This window comes from Panthera leo, chromosome D2 (assembly GCF_018350215.1).
Source record: "Panthera leo isolate Ple1 chromosome D2, P.leo_Ple1_pat1.1, whole genome shotgun sequence".
Taxonomy (NCBI): domain Eukaryota; kingdom Metazoa; phylum Chordata; class Mammalia; order Carnivora; family Felidae; genus Panthera; species Panthera leo.
In genome coordinates, this window is record NC_056689.1 from 61,899,390 (window position 1) to 61,920,349 (window position 20,960).

Below are 20,960 nucleotides of genomic sequence, written 5' to 3' on the forward strand. Positions count from 1 at the left end.
TTATTTCCCTTCCATTTCCTTTGCCCATAGGGTCTTTCATACTCATAATCCCTTAAAGTAGAAGCAAAGAAACAGTGCTTTCAAAAAAAATACATGTTCTGTGGCCATATGTTTTTACTGGTAGAAATCTGGCATGACAAGTTTAGACTTGGACGCTTCATTGTATTCTATGACAAAAACTTGAGTCCAGAATGAGAAAGTGAAGATGAAGTGGTGGAAATACATATTTGAATTCAGATTATACTCTCAGAGGCTATGTGATTTAGAGAAAAGAGCCCCCAGCCTAAAAGTTTATGTTCTTATTCTGTCTGGCTTCTTACTAGGTATGTGATACTGGAAAAGCCAAAACATTCTGAAATTTAACTGCATCATCTGTAAAGCGAATCTGATATTTTCCCCTGCCTACCTCCGCAGGATTATTTATGAGGGTCAAATGAAATGATATACATAAAAATGACTTTAAATGAAATGTACAATATAGGCATATGGTCCTGTTACATAGTTACATAGTTGCAAGTCAGTTGCAAGTCCCTCAGCTACTGAGCCTGGGAAGGAAGGTGATTTATAGCACACTGAAAGCAGGCAGTGCATAGATTACTCCGGTGGGTTAAGGCTAAGATAGAAGATTATCAAATTCCCTTGAATTGTTCATTAGCATTGGTAACACGTTTGTGTTCTAGAGCAGTTATGGGTTGTAACACCTTAGTGATTTGTATGATTTGTTTACTAAGTTGTGACCAACAGCTTTTTGTTACTGAAAGAACATAAACAAAATCTCACAAAGCATCCCACAGGGTAGGGTAAATAAAGTCTCAGGGGTGTGTGTGTGTGTGTGTGTGTGTGTGTGTGTGTGTGTGTGATCACTTTAAAAATGTGATTTTAAAATGACTTAAAAAAAGTCAGTAAGTACATTAGAGGTAACTGTGAGCAAGACATACTGAATTTCATCAAATTTCAGATAAAATTATTAAGCGGTAAAATCTACCAAAAAATTACAAAAGAATCCTTTCTCATCACTCAGAATTTTTATTTTATATTTACTGAAAGTGCTCTTTAAAATTTAGATTTTTATCATAAAAGAACTGAAACTTACCTAGAAATAGATTTTTATCCTGGAGCGCCTGGGTGGCTCAGTGAGTTAATCATCCAGCTCTTCAGCTCAGGTCATGATCTCGAGGTTCCTGAGATCAAGCCCTGAGTTGGGCTTTGCACTGACAGCACAGAGTCTGCTTGGGATTCTCTCTCTCTCTGTCCCTCTTCCCTGCTCTCTCTCAAAATAAATAAACATAGAAAAAAGAAATAGGTTTTTATCCTATATTACTCTCTTGTGTAAGTATAAACAAGAAAATATAGGGGCACCTGGGTGGCTCAGTTGGCTAAGCATCTCACTTCAGCTCAGGTCACTATCTCACAGTGAGTGAGTTAGAGGCCTGAGTTGGGCTCTGTGCTGACAGCTCTGAGCCTGGAGCCTGTTTCAGATTCTGTGTCTCCCTCTCTCTCTGCCCCTCCCCCACTCATTTTCAATCTCTCTCTCTCTCTCTCTCAAAAATAAATAAACATTAAAAAAAAAAAGAAAATATAAATGATGTGATTTAAGGTTTTCCTACAACTTGTTCACTTTTATAACCCAGCTATTTTGAACAATTTCTCAAGTCAGAGTCATAGGTATTCATTTACCACTACCTCACCTGCCACTCCCCACCCCCTGCATTGTCCTCTGTGCCAATAAGAGCATTTCATTTAATAATGGAAAAAGGGTGCCCTCTTATTATCTCTGGGATTTTCTTTCAAGCCATTGGCATCCACCCTGCAAAGTTCAAGCACAAGAAATAACATTCATGTCAGGATTGCACCAAGCCTATAGTGATTTTAAGATATAGCCCAATTTTCAGAAGTGTTCAAAAGTGGAGAAATGTACAGCTTAGAATTAATGAAATATGGCAGTAGTTAAGAGATCAGACTGTGATGTCAGTTCATAATTTAAAGACCCATTCCACCATTCAGAAGTATGTTGCTGTTGGAAAGCCACTTAATTTCTGTACCTGAGTTTCCTCATCCATGAGATGGTAATATTAACAGTATTTCTTATTTAATTTTTATTTAATTCTTTATTTATTTTATTTTATTAATTTTTATTTAATTTAAATTTTAATTAAATTTAATTAATTTATTTAATTCTTATTTAATTTTTATTAATTTAATTTTATTTATTTAATTTAACTTTTATTTAAAGTTTAATTAAAACTTTTTCATGTAGAACATTTAGCAGACACCTGGCAGGCAGTATGCATTCACCAGAGGGAATTATATCCTATATGCTATTTTACATTTCCATTTAACAGTATACCTTGAACATATTTCTGCATCAGTATATATATAACTACTTCATGCTTTTGGGGAGGAAAAATTTTTCTCTATCCTTCTAGATTCTTTTGGCTGGTCTAAGAATTAGATTGACATGGGAAAGATTAATAGGAGAAAATCAAATTTAATTATGTATGTTTGGGGAATCCACACAAACATGAAAGATTCCAAAAATAGGCAAAATTAGGTATATACCTCATCTTGAGAAGAAGGTATATACCTCATACCTGAGAAGAAGGGGGGTAGGGATCTGGGGCTCTGGAGGAGACAATTTCCAGAAAACAAGATGAAAACAAGCAAATGCTTCCTAAACAAATGATTGTGGGGCCATACAAAAAGAATGAGACACAGAGAGGAATTTTAAAAACAAACTTTGCTGTGTTTCTTCCTGTCTACCACACCTAGTTCATCTTAGGCTGTTATTTATGATAATAGCTCCCTTCTTGGAACAGGTCTTTTATGCAAATTCTTTCAGGTATTCAGGGAGAAGGTCAAAGGTTCTTCCTGAGCCTTCTGTTTCTTATAAATAATCAGCCTAACATAAGCCATATGCCAAAGAAACACATTTTGGGGTGGCAAAATTTTCTCCCCTACAGTCCCTTTTAAGAGTAGTTAGGTTGGGGGGCACCTCGGTGGCTCAGTGGGTTAAGCAGCCAACTTCCGGCCAGGTCATGATCTTGCAATTGGTGAGTTCCAGCCCCACATAGGGCTCTCTGCTCTCAACACAGGGCCCGCTTCTGAGACTGTCTCCCTCTCTCTCTGCCCTTTCCCTGTTCACACCCTTTGTCTCTCAAGAATAAACATTAAAAAAAAAAAAAAAAAAAAAAGTCGTTAGGTTTGTGTTTTGCTCTTATTTTTTACCTGTCCTTTTAAAAATCAGTTTCTTTTTCATTTTTTGATCAGCCATGGTCAGTATTGTCTCTTCACTGCCTCTTACTCTAATCAGAAACCTTACACACACGATGCAGGAAAACCAAATCCCCCTCTGCCCACGACTTGCCCAGAAAAGTCTGCAGTCCTTTTAGCTCTAAAAGCTTTAGATGTTTTAGACCTTTGCCCTTGTGGCAGTCCACAGCAAACGGAAGTGCAGGGCTGGCTCTTCCACCCCGAAAGCCTCCCCTTCTGGGCCGGGTCAGCGAAGCTTTTCCGCAGGGCCTTGAACTCCTGCGCGAGCGCAGAGGTCCTTAGTCAGGCGGCCTCCCGGGGCTGTGGACGCCTGCACGCACCTGCCGTAGGCCGCGGCCTCGGCCTCGGCCTCGGCCCCACAGGCCAGTAGGTGTCCCCGGAAAGTGTGGAGTTGGCCTCGCAAGCGCCCCCACACCGCTCTGTTCCACGACAAGAGTAGCTCCTCCTGGCGCACGTGGGCGCCGCCATCTTAGGTCCATCCTCTTCCCTCTTCCCTAAAATCAGTTTCTTAAAAAATTTTTTTTTTGATATATAGCATAGAGTAATAACTCAGATTACATAGAAAGGTTTTCAAATGAAGACAGTCTTCATCTCATTTCTTCTCAACTCGTTGTTTCCTACCTCAGTTCCATTGTCCAGAAGCCACCTTCCAGCGTAAGAAACAGAATATAACCAGGCCCTGCAAGCACCGCACCATGTCACGTGCCTTCTCTTTTTCTTTCTCTTCCTCGATCCAGCGGTATTCACTCACCTGAATTCTGTTTATTATTGCTGCTTGCTTCTCAATTTTACCACATATGCATGTGGCATAACTGACATGCTGTGTCATTTTGCATGTTTTTAAAGTTAATATATTAGTCATGCCACGTATGTTATTTTGTGACTTGCTTTTGTGACCCAGTCTTATGTTTTCGAGATGCATTCATGTTAATAGTTGTAGCTGTAGTTTATTAGTTTTCATTGTTGGATAGTTGGCCATTACATGAACATATGAATACACCACAAATTATTTATCCATTGTACTCAGGGTACACTTTTACTATCCCTCTGTCCCTGTTCCCCCCCTCACCCCCGTTTTTCATTTTTGTTTTTGTTTTTTTGGTTTTTTGCTATTCAAGCTCCTTTCTTTATGGACCATTTATTCCTGTATGGCTTCTTATTGTAAGGATTATAATGATTTTTTTGTTTTTTCACTTGACCTCATTCTGGGCCTTACTAATTCTTTCATTCTCATTCCACTGGTATTTTTCCATGGAATCTCTTTGTTGAAGGCTGCCATAGACTGTCACAGAATGTTAATTCTGTAAGAAGATAAGGGCCCCTAATTTTTCAAGAGATTTTAAATATAATTAATTAAAATAATAACAAGTGAAACACTTCATGTGACTTCAATATTCCTAACTTACTCTATAAAAATACCTTATTAATTTTAATTGATCGTGTTCTAAAAAGTATAATATTATTCAAATTACATTCCTGACGAGTCACAAAAGAATGTTGTATCAAGTGAGTGTATATGGTCCGTAAGTCACTTGTGAGTTATGGTGAGTGAGTGTATATGGTGGTACTTAGAAGGCAAAACACTGTTTCTTATCACTGGGACCTCCAACTCTTGACCTTTAACCAGCAGAATCAGTTCGAGTTAGCCCCCTCAGGTTAATTACTGACAATCACAACTGCAAAAATGTGAAATACTGTGCCCTTCACCTGTGGCTAACAGCAGTGGGTATCCAGATGGTCACATTATGAACACAATCACAGAGGGCCTGGAGAGGAACCACTATAATGCACAGCAGTACAGTAGTTTCCTGGGACAATATATGTTTTTTTCAATTTCTTCTTTTGAGCAATTAACCTTTTACTTTATTGTTGAATTGGATCTTTCAAATCATTACAACAAAATGTTACACTAGTCATGAAGTTTTTAGGTTGGCCAATCAGAGACTTAAATGTACAAGGTTAATTTGCATTATATCATAAATGTGCTAAAAGACCTTCTAAAAAGTTAGTTTTCTAAAAAAAGAGCTAAGCAAGACCCCTGTGTTAGTACAAAATGTGCCTTAATTTTTTCCATTTAGTATCTGTAATAATAAGCATTTATTTAACGTTTATTCTGTGCCAAGAACTCGTCTAAGTGTTTTCTATATATTTACTAATGTAATACTTCTTCAAACTCTATAAGGGAGGCAAGAAGTTGTCACCACTGCATTTTACGGATGAGGGAACTAAAACACAAAGGGATCTTGCCTACATTCACACAGTTTAATAAGGGGTTATTATAGAGTTTTATAAGAAATTCATATATTGAATTATTAATTCATAAATCCATATGTTGAAACCTCACCCCCCAGTACCTCAGAATATGACTTTATTTGGAAATAGGTCCATTACAGCTGTAATTAGTTCAATTAAGATGAGGCCATATTAGAGTAGGGTACCCTAATCCAGTATGACTAGTGTCCTTATAAAGAGGGGAAATTTGGACACAGATATGCACACAAGGAGGAGGCCATGGGAAGGTGAAGGCAGAGATGGAACAGATGCTTCTACAAGCCAAGGATACCAAAAATTGCCAGCAAAACCATCCGGAAGCTAGAGGAGAGGCATGAAATAGATTCTCCCTTATAGTCTTCAGAAGGAACCAAGTCAGCTGACATTTTGATCTCAGACTTCTGGCCTCCAGAACTGTGAAAATAAACTTCCTTAAAAAAATTTTTTTTAAATGTTTATTTATTTTTGAGAGAGAAAGAGAGAGCAGGGGAGGGGCAGAGAGAGAGAGAGGGAGACACAGAACGGGAAGCGGGCTCCAGGCTCTGCACTGTCAGCACAGAATTCACGCACTGTGAGATCATGACCTGAGCTGAAGTTGGCGGCTTAGCTGACTGAGCCACCCAGGCGGCCCTAAACTTCTGTGGTTTAAGCCACGTAGTCCGTGGTACTTTGATAACCTAACCCTTGAAAACTAATAAAGGGGTGGAGTGGGCATCAAACCCAGGCAGGAAAGGCTGCAAGATTGGTGTGCTTATCACCTCACTCTCTGCCTCTCCCATAATAGAGCTAATTAAAATAAAAGCAGACACCAAGGCCTGGAGCAAATAAATGGCACAGGAATTACCAGCTTGCAAACCTAGGCAGACAAACAAAACACTGACCCCTTTCTAGAGTCTGTACCATGTGCCCTGGAGCCTCTGCTTTTCTGCCTCTTTAAGGGACTTTCAGCAGTGGCTCTAGACAGACATTTGTCATAGATCTACAAGTCTAAATTTACGCAGCTCACTTGCGGGACTCTGAGCCTGTGCCTCTACTCAGCTTCAAAATCCAAACGTTTGCGGCGCCTGGGTGGCTCAGTCTTTAAGCATCCGACTCTTGATTTCAGCTCAGGTCATGTTCTCACCTTTCTGATGGCCCCTTTGGAGGGATGGAGCCTACGAAAGGCTCTGTGCTGAGCCTGCTTGGGATTCTCTCTCTCCCTTCCTCTCTCTGCCCCTCCCCAGCTTATCCCTCTCACTCTCAAAATAAATAAACTTAAAAAAAAATCCAAACCTTTAATAGGTTTTTTAAAGCAGCACCAGCATTCTGAGGTTAGTATTATCCACATTTGTGCTGTTCCCTTTGGGTTAAAATTAAAAGGATGTGTCCTACAGGTGACAGTAAGAACAATGGCCCTCCCAGTAGCCATATTAAGCTATGCAATAGTAGTTGTATTAAGTACAGACAAGGAAAGGAAAAGGCTGCACAGACGGCTGGGCGACCTGACACCGGCAGTGGACAGGTATCTTTACAGAATACATCCCAGAACTGTGAGCAAGCTCGAGGCTGGGGCCCACAAGCCCTCAAGTCAGGGGAGTTTGGGGACAGAAGGGGATCTGCACCCAGACACATGTCACCTGAGAGCAGCGGGTGCGCCACCTCGCCCAGGTGTGGGGTGTGGGAGGTCAGGTCAGGGTTAGGCGTGGACATACGTGGAGGCCGGCCTGGAGACCACCATCCTTCTGGATGGGGGGATGTCTCTGAGGGTGTCCAGCTTCTTCTGTGGCTCTGGACGTGGGTACCTCTCTTGGCCAGCGAGTACACTCGGGCACGACCAGCAGCTGCAGTGTTTTAGCGCTAGTTCTGCAAAACCGGGAAGGCCAGGCCTAGGTGGGCGCGTTGGGTGGGTCTCCGGCTGCGATTTCCCTGCAGGCTCTTGGCCGCAGGGGCGGCGCGTTCCCGCTTGCAGAGGGTGGGAAGGGGATTCTGGAAGCCGCGCGCCAGCTTTCATTAAGCGCCCGGGGCCACGCGGGGCCCGGAGAGCACAACCCCCGCCCAGCTGGCGGCCGCCCCCGGCAGGCACTTCTGAGAGGAGAAGAGAAGGGAGCAAGGACCGAGGGAGGGGCGACGTACTTCCTGAATCGCCTGCACACCCTGGGTCGCGAGCTGGGCCTGCCCTGCGCCGCGATGTCCGGAGGGTCAGCCAGGAGCCTAGCGAAGGGTGAGGCCGGCCGGCCGCGGGAGGATGGGGGAATCTCGGCCACCCCCTGCCGTGTGTCCGGTGTGGCTGTTCCGGAGCCACCCAGGGGGTCCCCCGCACGCGGGGATCGGGCCGGGGCCGCAGCGCGCGGGACCTCTCCGCGGCCTGGCCCGGGGGTGGCGGGAGGATGGGAGTCCCGGCCGCTCTCGGGGCCGTGACCACTGCCGCGTCTCCCCCGCAGGAAGCGCGCCCCCGGGGCCGGTCCCCCAGGGCCTGATCCGCGTCTACAGCATGAGGTTCTGCCCGTTCGCCCAGAGGACGCTCCTGGTCCTGAAGGCCAAGGGAATTGGGTGAGGACCCAGGCAGGGGCCGTTCCCCCAGCCGCCCGGGAACCAGCTGCTGCGGGGCGGCCGGGTGGGAACCTCGGATTGGGCCCCAGGGCTTCCTTTCCTGCAAAATAAACTATTCTCAGACTTTTGGGGGGACAGAGCAAATTATGAACCCACTTCCCAGGGTGAGAGGTAGGGGGAATGCCACAGATTACACCAGTCTAGGACTCCCCATTTAGATCAACCTAACCACTTTATGGATTAGAAAAGCTGAGGCTCTGGTAAAGCTGGTGATATGGGAGATCACTTGACAGCAGCGCTTTTAGGTCTGGTAAGATCCCTGATTCTTGGTCCACTGCCCTTTTGCTTTCACCCCACTTCTACATTCATGTCTGATATCTAATACTGTTTGCTGTTATTCTGAGTATATAGTCCCTTCCCTAATAGTTGGTAATTTACCCCAGGACAGAGTCCAGGCCTTGACCGTCCTGGCAGAGTGCTGAGTTAATTGTACTGGACATATTCTTATAGGTTGGGTTGTTGGTTGAGTCAAAGTGTCTATGCCTAAAAATTTAGTCTTTTGCGAAGCCTGTTTGAAATTAGCATGGTTTTTTTGACCAATGGGTTATGCATAGAGAGTATGCGATAGTCAGTTGGCTCCTGATACCAAATATCCATTGGAATCCCCTCCCTTCCAATGATCTTTGGAATTTGTTGAGCAGACATTAGATACCTGTGGTGTGGAAGTTTAAAACATAGCCCCCATTCTTAAGAAATTTTCCATCTTGGGGCGCCTGGGTGGCTCAGTCGGTTAAGCATCTGACTTCGGCTCAGGTCATGATCTCGCGGTCTGTGGGTTCAAGCCCCGCATCAGGCTCTGTGCTGACTGCTCAGAGCCTGGAGCCTGTTTCAGATTCTGTGTCTCCCTCTCTCTCTGCCCCTCCCCCGTTCATGCTCTGTCTCTCTCTGTCTCAAAAATAAATAAACGTTAAAAAAAAAAAAATTAAAAAAAAAAAAAAGAAATTTTCCATCCATGTGCTTAAGGTTTATAAACTAATTTTAGTTTTCTAGGGGGAGAATTAGGCAGACAATTTTACCTAAAAGAATGTAAGATGCATTCTTTTTCTGAAGGAAAAAAGTTTCTTCTTTTAATTGTTTCTTTAATGTTTATTTTTGAGAGAGACAGACAGTGTGTGAGCAGGGGAGGGGCAGAGAGAGAGGGAGACACAGAATCTGAAGCAGGCTCCAGGCTCTGAGCTGTCAGCACAGAGCCCGATGTGGGGCTTGAACTCACAAATGGTGAGATCACGACCTGAGCTGAAGTGGGATGCCTAACCATCTGAGCCACCCAGGCGCCCCAAAAATATTTTTGAATTAGCCATCACTTCACTAAAATTTGCATCTTATTTGGATGAAATTGATTCTGAACACATAGCAAAATGCTCAACATTCAGTAACATCTATCCCAAACTTTGTATTTTATCCTAATCTTATTCAAATTGGATTGAAAAAAGATGTATCTTATGCTTATGTAATTGGAAAGTATAGGGGCTCCTGGGTGGCTCAGTCGGTCAAGTGTCCGACTTCAGCTCTGGTCATGATTCGCAGTCAGTGAGTTCAATTCCCGCATCAGGCTCTGTGCCTGGATCCTGTTTTGGATCCTGTGTCTCCCTCTCTCTCTCTGCCCCTCCCCACTCACACTCTGTCTCTGTCTCTCAAAAATTAATAAACATTAAAAATAAAAATAAAAGGATAGGAGCAAGCACAGCTGGATTGGGAGGCATAAAATCCTGGTTTATGTGCCCCGCTGGAACACTAGGTTGAAAACAACCTACCTTATTTACTGGGACAGTTTTCCAAAGGAAAACTGGACTGATTTTACCCAAATAGTGTGTGTATGGGGGTGAAGAATGGTAACAGGAAACAACAGAGGTCTTCTACATTCTGAATCAGTTTTCAGTTTCACACCCAGAAGACTTTTATTGGACAGGTGCTACATTTTCACATGGTATAACCTGACAAAGCATGGTTTTCTCTAAAAAGTGCATCTTCCAACTCGTGGCAGGTGTGTTGACTTGTTAGCTCATAATGTCAGGTTGACAAATCCAAGTGTGTTCTAAGTGTGTTCTTTATCACAAAAAACCCCCCATTTTGTTGTTGTTGGTATAAAACAACTTTTGTTTCATGGTATAAAAATTTCAGAAGTGTTGATAATTCCTTGGCAGGGAGCTGGCCTTGTATTTCTTTCCATGGCTTGTATCTGAGTTCCAGTAATCTGTCCGCACACAAACCTCTTGATACACAAATGCTAGGGTTCATTGTAGCTATTTCTGTTTCCATGGGGGATTACATATTTAAATCCTCAAACTAAATACTATTCTAACTTCTGAGGTGGATGGGGAAGTAGGAAACAAAAGGTGTTGGTGTGTTATTATTTTTGAGTAACTAACCTGTTCTGTTGAATGATTACTCAGATTTAACAATTATATGAAGCTTTCCTTTCTTTTATTTCCTCTACAATCTCTCAGGCAAGAAACAAGTTAGATCTAATTACAGTCTGAATATAGCTTGGATTTCATTTGTTTTCCTCCTTTTGGGTTTGCTTAGCGTAGCTTACTCACGTAACATTTAAAACAAACAAACAAACAAACAAAAAAAAACAATAATGCATGGACATTTAATCTGAAACTTGGTTTTGTGGGTGGATTTTTTGCATTCCTTAATATTTTTTTTAAAAATGAGGACCTTTCTACTCAATTTAGCAAGAGGAATTGAATTTTATCATGTTGATTCTCTTATAGTAGGTAATGGATACAATTCAATTATGTACCTCCTATAATTTGCAATGATACCTTATACCCCAAAGTGGATTATCTTATTGACAATCTTGAAGCATTTTCCACTTATTCATTCATTCAATAAATATTTACTGAGTACCCTATCTGAAACCACTTTTATTTTCACAGCATTTAAATCTGTTTAAAATTTTACTCACTTACATGTTTGTTTATTAATATGAACTAGATACACAAAATCCCCGCTTTCAAGGAGCTTACATTCTAGGGAGGTGACATAATAAACAGGTAAATAAGTGAGCAAAGTAATTTCAGATACATGTCATCAGGAAAACAAGATGATCATGTTAATAGAGGCTCTCAGCAGCTTCAGAGAGGGTGGTCAGGGAGGGCCTCTTGGAATGGTGTTTGACCTGAGAAGACAGGCAGAGAAGGCAGAGGAACAATAAATGTTAATGTTCTAAGGTGAGAATATGTTTGGCAAATTCAGGGAATATAAAAAAGGCCAGTGTGCCCAGATTGTAATGACCAGAGGGAAAGTTATAGGAAACAGGTGTGACAAGTAAGAACAGGCCAGATCACATGCCACAGAGGGGCTTAGAGTTTATGCTCATTGCAATGAGGAGCAATCAAGGGGTTGCAAGCAGGAGGGTGGCCTGATTCAATTTACTTGTGTGTGGAAAATGGACTGTAGGGAGGGCACAGTGGAAGCAGTGGCCAGTGGGAGACTACTATAGTGGTCCAGCTGGCAGATGATGTTTTGGACCAGATGGTAGCAGTATAGCTGAAAAGTGGATATGATTTTGAGGTCTAGCCGACAGGTCTTGATGATCCATCCATTTATTTGACTGGAGGCAGAGGGAGCAAGGGAGAAGGAATCAAGACTGATTTGATTCCTAAATTTGGGGTCCAATCAGCTAAGTGGATGGCAGGGCTGGTAAGGATCTACTCAGAAGTACCAAAAAAAAAAAAAGAAGAAAGAAAGAAAAAGTTCCACTCTCTTGATTGTCTTTTGTGTGTCTTTCAGGCATGAAATCATCAACATCAACCTGAAAAATAAGCCTGAGTGGTTCTTTACGAAGAATCCCTTTGGTCTGGTGCCAGTTCTGGAAAACAGTCAGGGTCAACTGATCTATGAATCTGCCATTACTTGTGAGTACCTGGATGAAGCATATCCAGGGAAGAAGCTGTTGCCAGATGACCCCTATGAGAAAGCTTGCCAAAAGATGGTCTTTGAGTTATTTTCTAAGGTGTGTGTATAAGAAATCTCAGCTCTTATTTGAACAAACTTTGTTGTTTAAGCTAAATCAGTGTTGTCATTTATGACTCAGGAATGTGGGAAAGGAAAAGAAAGCAGTGCTCTTATCTGCTCTGACATGTCCTGCAAGTCCTTTCACCATCCAGTTCCTGTTTGCCTCTCCAATGTTAGCCCTCCTTACTCTTTGGACACTGTATTCCAGCCGCTGAATATTTAGCTTTCCCAGACTTGCCACCTCCTCCTTAAATCTTCCCCCTTCTCACTTTGCCTGGTTTTCTCCAAGTTCTCGTTCATGTATCTGCTCAGGTTCTGCTGCCTTCCAGAAGCTTGTCCGCGCTGGCTTAGTGCCCAGCTGTGTTCCCACATGTGCTAACTTCTCTGGGCCAGTGACTGCCTGCCTTCTTGCCTGTGTGTTGCACCAGGGCTGTGAGCTCCTTGAAGGTGAAGCCGTGTTCCCATCACTGTTGGCCCACTGCCTAGGTCTGTGACCAACTCTGCCTCTTCCTAGTTGTGTGACTCTGAGAAAGTTACTCATTTACTTCTGTGCCTCAGCTCATCGCTTGTAAAAGGAGTATAATAACTAGTATAATAAATGCTCCTTTCTTGCAGATAAAAATCAGTTTATATAAAACACCTAGAGCAGAGTCTGACACATGGTAAATACTGTGTTAGCTCTTGTGGTTCTAGCCACAGTGTCTAGCAGCGGGCATCTACTGTGTGTTGGCAGTAGCTCTTAGCTGAGTAAATGACATTCTTGTAGAAGAACTATTTTAATCAGCATCAAGGTTGTAGATAGTTCAAACAATTGATATTAACAAAGAAATGCCCAATAGTAGACAACAGGTATAGCTATGTCAAGTTATCTCTATACCCCTGTTATTCATCAGAATGTATGTCGGCATATCTTGTCTTCTTTAAATGGTTAAAGAAATACCTAGAAGGTGGAACTTACAGAGAGAATGTATTACGTAAGGAGACATTGCAAAGGGAAGCCAATGGGGAAGGAAGAGGGAGTTGTCTGGCTTAGCAGAAGGAGAGGGAAAAAGCAGATACCTGCTGTCAAAAGTGATAGACAGGGAACATGGCAATTAGAAGAAAGGTGTTGGAGAATTCAAAAAAAAAAAAAAAAAGTAACAAGAGATTCATTGTAGAGGCATCTGATTGGCTCAGTTGGTAGAGCATGAGACTCGACCTCAGGGTTGTGAGTTCAAGCGCCATGTTGGGTGTAGAGATTACTTTAAAAAAAAAAAAGATTCATTGTATTGTCTCGAAAGAAAATAAGCTAAAAGCTGGAGATGTTCACCATTACTTCCCAGCTCACATTCAAGGAAAAGGTGGCCTTAGGTACCATATGCCCCCTCCCTCCTGGCCACAGCTCTCAGCAAACCAGAAATGCCCCCACCTGTACCTGCAGCCAATCATCTTCTTTCTTGAGAACTTGAAACTGAGACACAGAGATTAACAGTAAAGGTGTTGAAGCTTTAGAGATGTGTGTGTGTGTATAAATGTGTGTGTGTGTATATATGTGTGTGTGTGTGTGCGTGTGTGTGTGTGTGTGTTTATATAATTGGAGGCTTAACAAACCAAAGGCATGTAAAAAATACATTTTTTAAGGAAGCAGAAATTAAGAGCATTGCAAAGGGACTTGATATCTTGATATATAGGAAACCATATGGAGCAGACATTTAAGGCAAGGCAGGGATAGATAAAGCAGGCATGCCCAGATGGAACTGTGTGCAGAAGTGCTGCCAGCAAACTTTCAGTTCCAAAGAGGGCAAGCTGTACCGATAGGGACAGGATATCAGGACATTCTCCTGGATTTTTACAAGCACCTGTTGATAAACTGAGACGAGTGGACTTCAAGCTCTCGCAGTGAGAAAACACACAAGTGCCTCCAGCAGGAGCCCTACAGCATCTGGCACTATGCCTGTGAGTCTTCAGGTAGTCAGCCCCTTCGAACACCCTTCTCATGTCCTCCCCGAGGTGGAAAGCAGAAAAATTCTCTTCCCCAGCTCCCTTTGCAGCTGGGGCCAATGCCTGGGACCTAGGCTCTTCCTGTCAGAAACACACATGGTGTTGCTGGGCTCAGAAATGAGCCATGTGGCGCTTGCTTCAGCAGCGCGTGTATGAAAATTGGAACCATCCATCCCCTGCACCAGGATGACATGCAAATTTGCAGAGCGTTCCATATTTTTAAAAAAGACATGGTGGGGGGGCGCAGTCAGGTAAGCCTCCAACTTGGGCTCAGGTCATGATCTCACAGTTCAGGAGTTCGAGCCCCCCAACAGGCTCTGTGCTGAGAGCTCAGGGCCTGGAGCCTGCTTTGGATTCTGTGTCTCCGTCTCTGCCTCTATCTCTGGCTCTCTCTCAAAAATAAACATTAAAAAAAAATTTTTTTTTAAAGGTAAAAAAAGATGAGAAACGAGCAATGTGGGGAGACAGGCTTGGGGCAGGGCACTGATTCTGCTGGTGGGAGTGGCAGGGGAGGGGGTGGGAGGGTGGCGCAGAGCCCCAGGCTTTCGGGAGCAGTGGCGGTTGCAAGATTAAATTCCGGGCTTTAGTTACCTCCGAGTCCCACTTCTGGCAAAGGTACAAACCGCAGCACCTAGTGCTCAGCTCACTGGCAGCAGTGGGTGCTTCCCATGAGGTCAGCTCGGAGCATGATTTTGGAATGTTCCAGCTTAGTTCTCAGCCTTTTTTTTTTTTTTTTTTTTTCCAGCCTCTCAATAATTCAATGGGCCACTCAATACTTTTTAAAAGGTATTTTTGGCTCAAACTCGCCAAAGTGGGTTCTACTATTTGCAACTTATAAAATCCTGAGCAAACAGCACCTTCCACCGCAAAATTGTTTCTAAGATTGATACCTGACCTCTGTGAACACAGGAATGGGTGCACCTTTCAAGTTTCTCAAACACCCTGAACTGGGACTCTGAGGGTTCAGTGAGGGGGCCGGTACAGTTAGCCTCACACTGACAGTAAGAAATTACTCTGTCTAGGTTCCCCCTTTGGTAACAAGCTTCATTAGAAGACAAAATAACGAAGACGGCTCTGGCCTAAAAGAAGAATTGCGTAAAGAATTCAGCAAGTTAGAGGAGGTAATCTCTTCTCCTAGCTTTTATCAGAGTAAATGATACACTGTTCCTGCCCTCTTCTTTCTTTCTATTCCCGTTTCCCAAATCACTTTGTGACAGTTAGTAATAACATCAATTAAGGAATTTTAGGTTACAACAGATTGCTATAAGCAGGTGCATTTAAGATAGAAATCAACACACCTAAAAATATTTTGTCATGGCTTGCTTTTAAAACAATTTGTTGCACTGATGTTAACAAGGGGGAGAAATGCACTGATATTTCCACAATTTGTCACCTGTTTTCATTTTTCCATGCCTGTTTCTAGTCCTCATCCATATATTAAAACAAAAAAACAACAAAAAGAAAGGAAGAAAGAAAGGAAGGTTAACATAACTGTAATCAGGGCATAGATATTATTCTGTGTTTTTTCCACTTAATAATACATAATAAACATTTCCCACCACAGAGTTTGCCATGAATCGTAAAGAAACTTGGAGAAGCCTGGCTGAGTTTTTACCTCCCTTGGGGCAAAGCTGCCATTTGGGCCTTTAGATCAAGTCTTTCTCTTGGTCTTGAAACATACCATTTCCTTGCTCAGCCTTGGGTTTTTACTAGACATAGTTCCTGTCTTGTATGGGAATGTATCCTATATTTTGTCAGTTTGAAGTTTGCTGTAGACTTTCTTCACAACTTTTTTTCATTAAGAAAAATGTTTCTAGTCTGTAAAAAACAAAAAGTAAAAAACAAAAAGTCATGCATTAGTGTTAGATTTTACTGAATGTTTTGTCTATATATATTACATCTATTGATATGTTCATAGAATGTTTTACCTTTAATCTGATAAATATGGTGTTATTGACAGATTTTTCTGGTGTTAAACCATCCTAGCATTACTTGTTTTCAATGGATTTTTCTATATACTATAGAACTAGTGAATACTTAAAGGTGTTGTATATTAATGAGATTGAGCTATTATTTTGTTTTCATAGTGTCCTTATTTTTTATATCAAGGATATTCTAACCTGATAAAATGAGTTGGGTTACTTTCCCTGTATTTCTAATCTCAGAAACCATTTGATAGGGTTTGGCTGTTTCTGCTTTTACTAACTAGCCCAGGAGTTCAGTAGCTCAATGCATTTATTTTCAGTCTTTCTTGATTGTTTAATGCATTAATGACTAACACACTACTTCTAAACATCGTAGCTGCATCCAGTATGTTTTACTGTGAAGGACTTTCATTGTTCAGTTCTAATTTTTTTTTTTTTTTTTTTTTGCTGTTGCCATGATTTTCTCATTGCCTACCAATTATTGATCATGTACTTGTAAGTTTCCTAAACTACATCTTTTGCTGTTTTCTAATTTAATTACATTATGGTCAGAGAATGCATGTGGGATGTTGTTTCTTTGAAGATTAAGACTTTTGTGTTTGGCAACCTGATAAAGCCCATGTTTTTAAATGCTTAAATTAAAATATGTAAGATTAACTCTACTGTGGTTTATTTCATAATGGAAATACCTGATAACTGTGGGGTTAGTGGAGTTGGGAGAAGGTATGTACTTTTTTCTCATCTAAGTTCAGACTCCAGATTAAGAACTCATGCTTCAAAGTGAGTAGTATCATTTCCATGCTTTAGGTTGCTGAGAGGGTTATTTCCTTCTGACTTAAACTGTCATACTAAATTTTATTTATGCAGAATATAATAACCAGACACTATAGTTTAAGGACAGACCCAGTTAACATCGATTCATTGTACAATTCTGAGTGCCTAATAACTACAAGGTACTCTGCTGGAAAGTATGGGAGGTAGAAAGTAAGACATTGTCTATACTCTTCAGATATTTAGTTTGGTAGTAGATGGTTGATATATGCCATCAATCTATAATGCAGACTGTTATATGGGCCCTGAGGAAAATTGCAGTTTTAGAAACGGTAAGTTGGTTTATTAGGCAGATAGTATTCTCAGTTTCTTTACTTTGGCAAAACCATTAATACCAAGGCATGTTCTTGAATTTCAGGAACATACGACTTGTTTTGGCTTTCAAATAATTTTGACATCAGTTTAATAGTTAATCCAGGGGCGCCTGGGTGGCTCAGTTGGTTGAGCATCCGACTTAAGCTCAGGTCATGATCTCACAGTTTGTGGAGCCCCGCGTCAGGCTCTGTGCTGACCGCTTGCTCAGAGCCTGGAGCCTGCTTCCGATTCTGTGTCTCCTTCTCTCTCTGCCCCTCCCCTGCTCATGCTTTGTCTCACTGTTTCTCAAAAATAAATAAATGTAAAAAAAAAAAAAAAACCTTTAAAAAAATAGTTAATCCAGTTATTTCCAGCATATTTTAGGTAAAATTTTAATTGAAGTATTACATGCAGAGAAGTACCCAAAGCATCAGTACAGCTTGATGAATTTTTACAAAGTAAACATAGTCATGGAATTAGCACCCATAACAAGAAACAGTATTAGTTTTGGCTGTTTTTGCTCTTTATACATATGGAATCCTATGATATGTACTCTTCGGGGTCTGGCTTCTTTCATACATTAGGTTTGTGAGATTCATCTATGTTGTGTATAGTTCATTCCTGTTCTTTGTATAGTGTTTCAACCTATGACTACAGCAGTTTGTTTATCCGTTTTACTACTGATAGACAGTGAACAGTTCTATCTTGGGGCTATTACAAATAGTGCTGCAATTAACATTCTCATATCTATCTTTTGGTGAACGAATGTTCACATTTCCAAAGAGGAGAATCACGGGGTTGGAGTGTATGAACATTCAGGCAGCTTTAGTACATACTGTGAAAACATGGTTGTGCCAGTTTGTGCTCCTGCCAGCAGTGGTTCCGCATGCTTGCTAACTTTGTCTTGTTCATTTTAGCCATTCTGATGGATGTGTGGTAGTATTACATTCTGGCCCTAATTTGCATTTCCCTGATGACTAATGCAGTTGAGTATCTTTTCAAATGGTTTTTGGCCATAGAGATATCCTCTTTTATGAAGTTCAAGTCTGGCCCAAATTTCTAATGAGTTGTTTGCCTTTTTTTCTTATTGATTCCCCAGGGGTGTTGGATTTCTCTCTATATTCTGAATGCCAGTCCTCTGTTGGGTGTGTGTATTACAAACATCTTGTAGTCTGTGGCTTGTTTTATTTTTCTCTACTTTCCAGTTTATTTTGTTGATTGTTTGCTTCATCCCAAACCAGGAGATTCTAAAGTTCAAACAAAAAGCCAACTTGAATATGTCGGCATAAAAGCTACTTCTCTCACTTCCTCTACTTACCTGGTCTTCACAATATCTGATGATGAATCTTACGAAAGGCACACTTAAGCAGTACTCTCATGCTGTTTAACATTCAGGTTCTGACCAATAAGAAGACAACCTTCTTTGGTGGCAATTCTCTTTCTATGATTGATTACCTCATCTGGCCCTGGTTTGAACGGCTCGAAGTTCTGGAGTTAAATGAGTAAGACATTTGAGTATTTTGTACATAATTTAGGATAATGATGACTGGCATATTATATGTTGACCTTTTTTCCTGAACAAAAATGAAACTGTTTTATACAACTGGTATGAATGGGCACAAGCAGACAGGAGGAGAGTCTTGGACTATCCAGGGCATATACTCACCCCCCTTCTCCATTCCTGGAGTGTGCGGTGCAGGGGTGGGCAGAGAGTACTGCAACATGTAACAAAATGTTTTAAAAATAATTTACTCCTTCCCTTCTGGCTAAAAATCCGTAAGTGCATTTTTATAAGCTTTATCATGTGGGATTGTATGACCAATGCTCCTTCCCATTTTCCAGCAGGATCCCTACACTAGTTTCCAAACTCCATGTTTTGAAGTTAGGCAGCCACCTTGGCTTACTCCCAATTCTTAGAGCTATTCCGGGTTACTTTTAGTCAGTCTGGCTATAGATAATAACTATATAACATCCATGGCTGTCTTTCATGTTCTCATTTTAACAAAGTTATCAGTCTGCCTGGATGCATTCTTGTGCTGAGCAAGTCACTTGACTCTAGGATTCCTCTTCCACAAAACAAAGACCTCTAAAATATCTTCCAAATCTAATATTCTGATTATGTGCATTGTAAAGAAATATTTTAAAAGATTAGAGGAAAACAAAAGGAAACTGTAGACTGATAATGGTACAGGAGACTTTGCAATGCCTTCCTAGTTCATCTAGCTCACACGTTCATTCTTTTCCCTTCCCACAGGTGTGTAGATCACACTCCAAAACTTAAGCTCTGGATGGCAGCCATGAGGGAAGATCCTGCAGTGTCCTCCCTCCTCATTGAGGCGAAGGCCTTTCGAGGTTTCTTAGATCTCTACTTGCAGAACAGCCCTGAGGCCTGTGATTATGGGCTCTGATGGGGGCAGGAGTCAGCCATGAAGAGATGTCTGATATTTCCCTTCACGAATACGAGTAAAACATGCTTTCATTTTACCAAATGCTCTCATGTCTCATTGGATCACCTTCTCTGATTTGACATCGTGGCTTAAGGCCCTTGAGGCCTTCCTACAGAAATGTAAGCTCACATGCTTCTAAGGGTTTTATCATAGTTTCTGCTGAAAATCTCTAAATCATCTCTGGTGAGAACTGGACTTCAATCTAGATTTCTTCCTGCCCATAGGACATTTCCACTTGGATACTCTGTTGTTTCAACAGCTGCCTTCTCAAGTTTTCAATTCCTCATTCTTTTCTTTCCATCAACTTAATTTCACTACCTTTTTTATTCCCATTGTCACCACTTAAGACCAGACTGATAACACCTCAAAGTTAGGTGACTAAGTGTCCTATTTGGTTTCCCCATCTTCAATCTCAATGCCCTTCAAATTCTTCATACCAACTCCCATGCTGGGCACATGGCAGGTATCCCATAAATGTAACTAAATACTGTGAAGGGGCGCCTGGGTGGCTCAGTCAGTTAAGCTTCTGACTTCAGCTCAAGTCACTGTCTCAGGAGTTCAAGCCCTGAGTTGGGCTCTGTGCTGACAGCTCAGAGCCTGGAGCCTGCTTTGGATTCTGTGTCTCCCTCTCTCTCTGCCCTACCCCCTTCCAAAGATAAACATTAAAAAAAAATTTTTTTTTAAATAATGTGGAGAACACATCTATCAATTCCGATGTAAGTCTGGATGAGTAATTCAGAAATATTAATGCTATCTTCCATAGCCCACTGAGCTTCTATTTAATTTTTATCATCACATTACTTCCATTAGAAGAAGGTAGGTCAGGGGCACCTGGGTGCCTCTGTTGGTTAAGGGTCCAACTTGGGCTCAGGTCATGATCTCTCCGCTCTTAAGTGCAAGCCCCGCTTCGGGCTCTGTGCTGACAGCTCAGAGCATGGAGCCTGCTTCAGATTCTGTGTCTCCCTCTCTCTCTGCCCCTCCCTGCTCATGCTCTGTGTCTCTCTGCCTCTCAAAAATGAACAAATGTTAAAAAAATAAAAATTTAAAGAAATAAAAAAGAAGAAGAATTTAGGTCAAAGAGCATCATTTCATTCTACAGATGGTTTTACTAAGATCCCGAGGCTAAATGAGTCCTTAAGATGCTGGCAGAAAGATCGAGAACACAGCCAACACACTGTGAATATCAGTGAGCTGTCGACCCACCCCATTACAGTCTGGTTTCCGGTACATATTCTTAAACGTAAGAGCGCATAACAATCACCTAAGGCTCACCGCTGGATATCCGATTCGGTGGGTCCAGGGTGGGCTGCAAAGTCCACATTTGAAATGAGCTCTCCCCCACCCCCACCCCCGCCCCATGGTGATGCAGGAGATCCGAGGACCGCAC

General features: G+C 41.8%; 1 protein-coding gene, 1 long non-coding RNA gene and 1 pseudogene across 3 annotated transcripts; 1 reads left to right on the plus strand and 2 right to left on the minus strand.

Annotated features, from left to right (window-relative positions):
• Positions 1–1,721: 1,721 nt before the first annotated feature.
• Positions 1,722–4,099, minus strand: LOC122201833 (annotated as a pseudogene).
• Positions 4,100–7,549: 3,450 nt separating this feature from the next.
• GSTO1 (glutathione S-transferase omega 1) lies at positions 7,550–19,610 on the plus strand. Its single transcript, XM_042909200.1, has 6 exons — positions 7,550–7,741; positions 7,962–8,070; positions 11,872–12,094; positions 15,099–15,197; positions 18,522–18,628; positions 19,381–19,610. Exons 1-6 carry the CDS (start codon positions 7,708–7,710, stop codon positions 19,532–19,534), a joined length of 726 nt encoding a protein of 241 aa, XP_042765134.1. The 5' UTR covers positions 7,550–7,707; the 3' UTR covers positions 19,535–19,610.
• LOC122202722 lies at positions 15,554–20,928 on the minus strand. Of its 2 annotated transcripts, none has more exons than XR_006194846.1 (3): positions 20,846–20,928; positions 18,445–18,614; positions 15,554–15,894 (listed from the first exon to the last, which is right to left on the minus strand). It is a non-coding gene; the product is annotated as an uncharacterized LOC122202722 (long non-coding RNA). The 2 variants fall into 2 exon arrangements; XR_006194844.1 differs by having other exon boundaries at positions 20,835–20,926.
• Between the last annotated feature and the right edge of the window lie 32 nt (positions 20,929–20,960).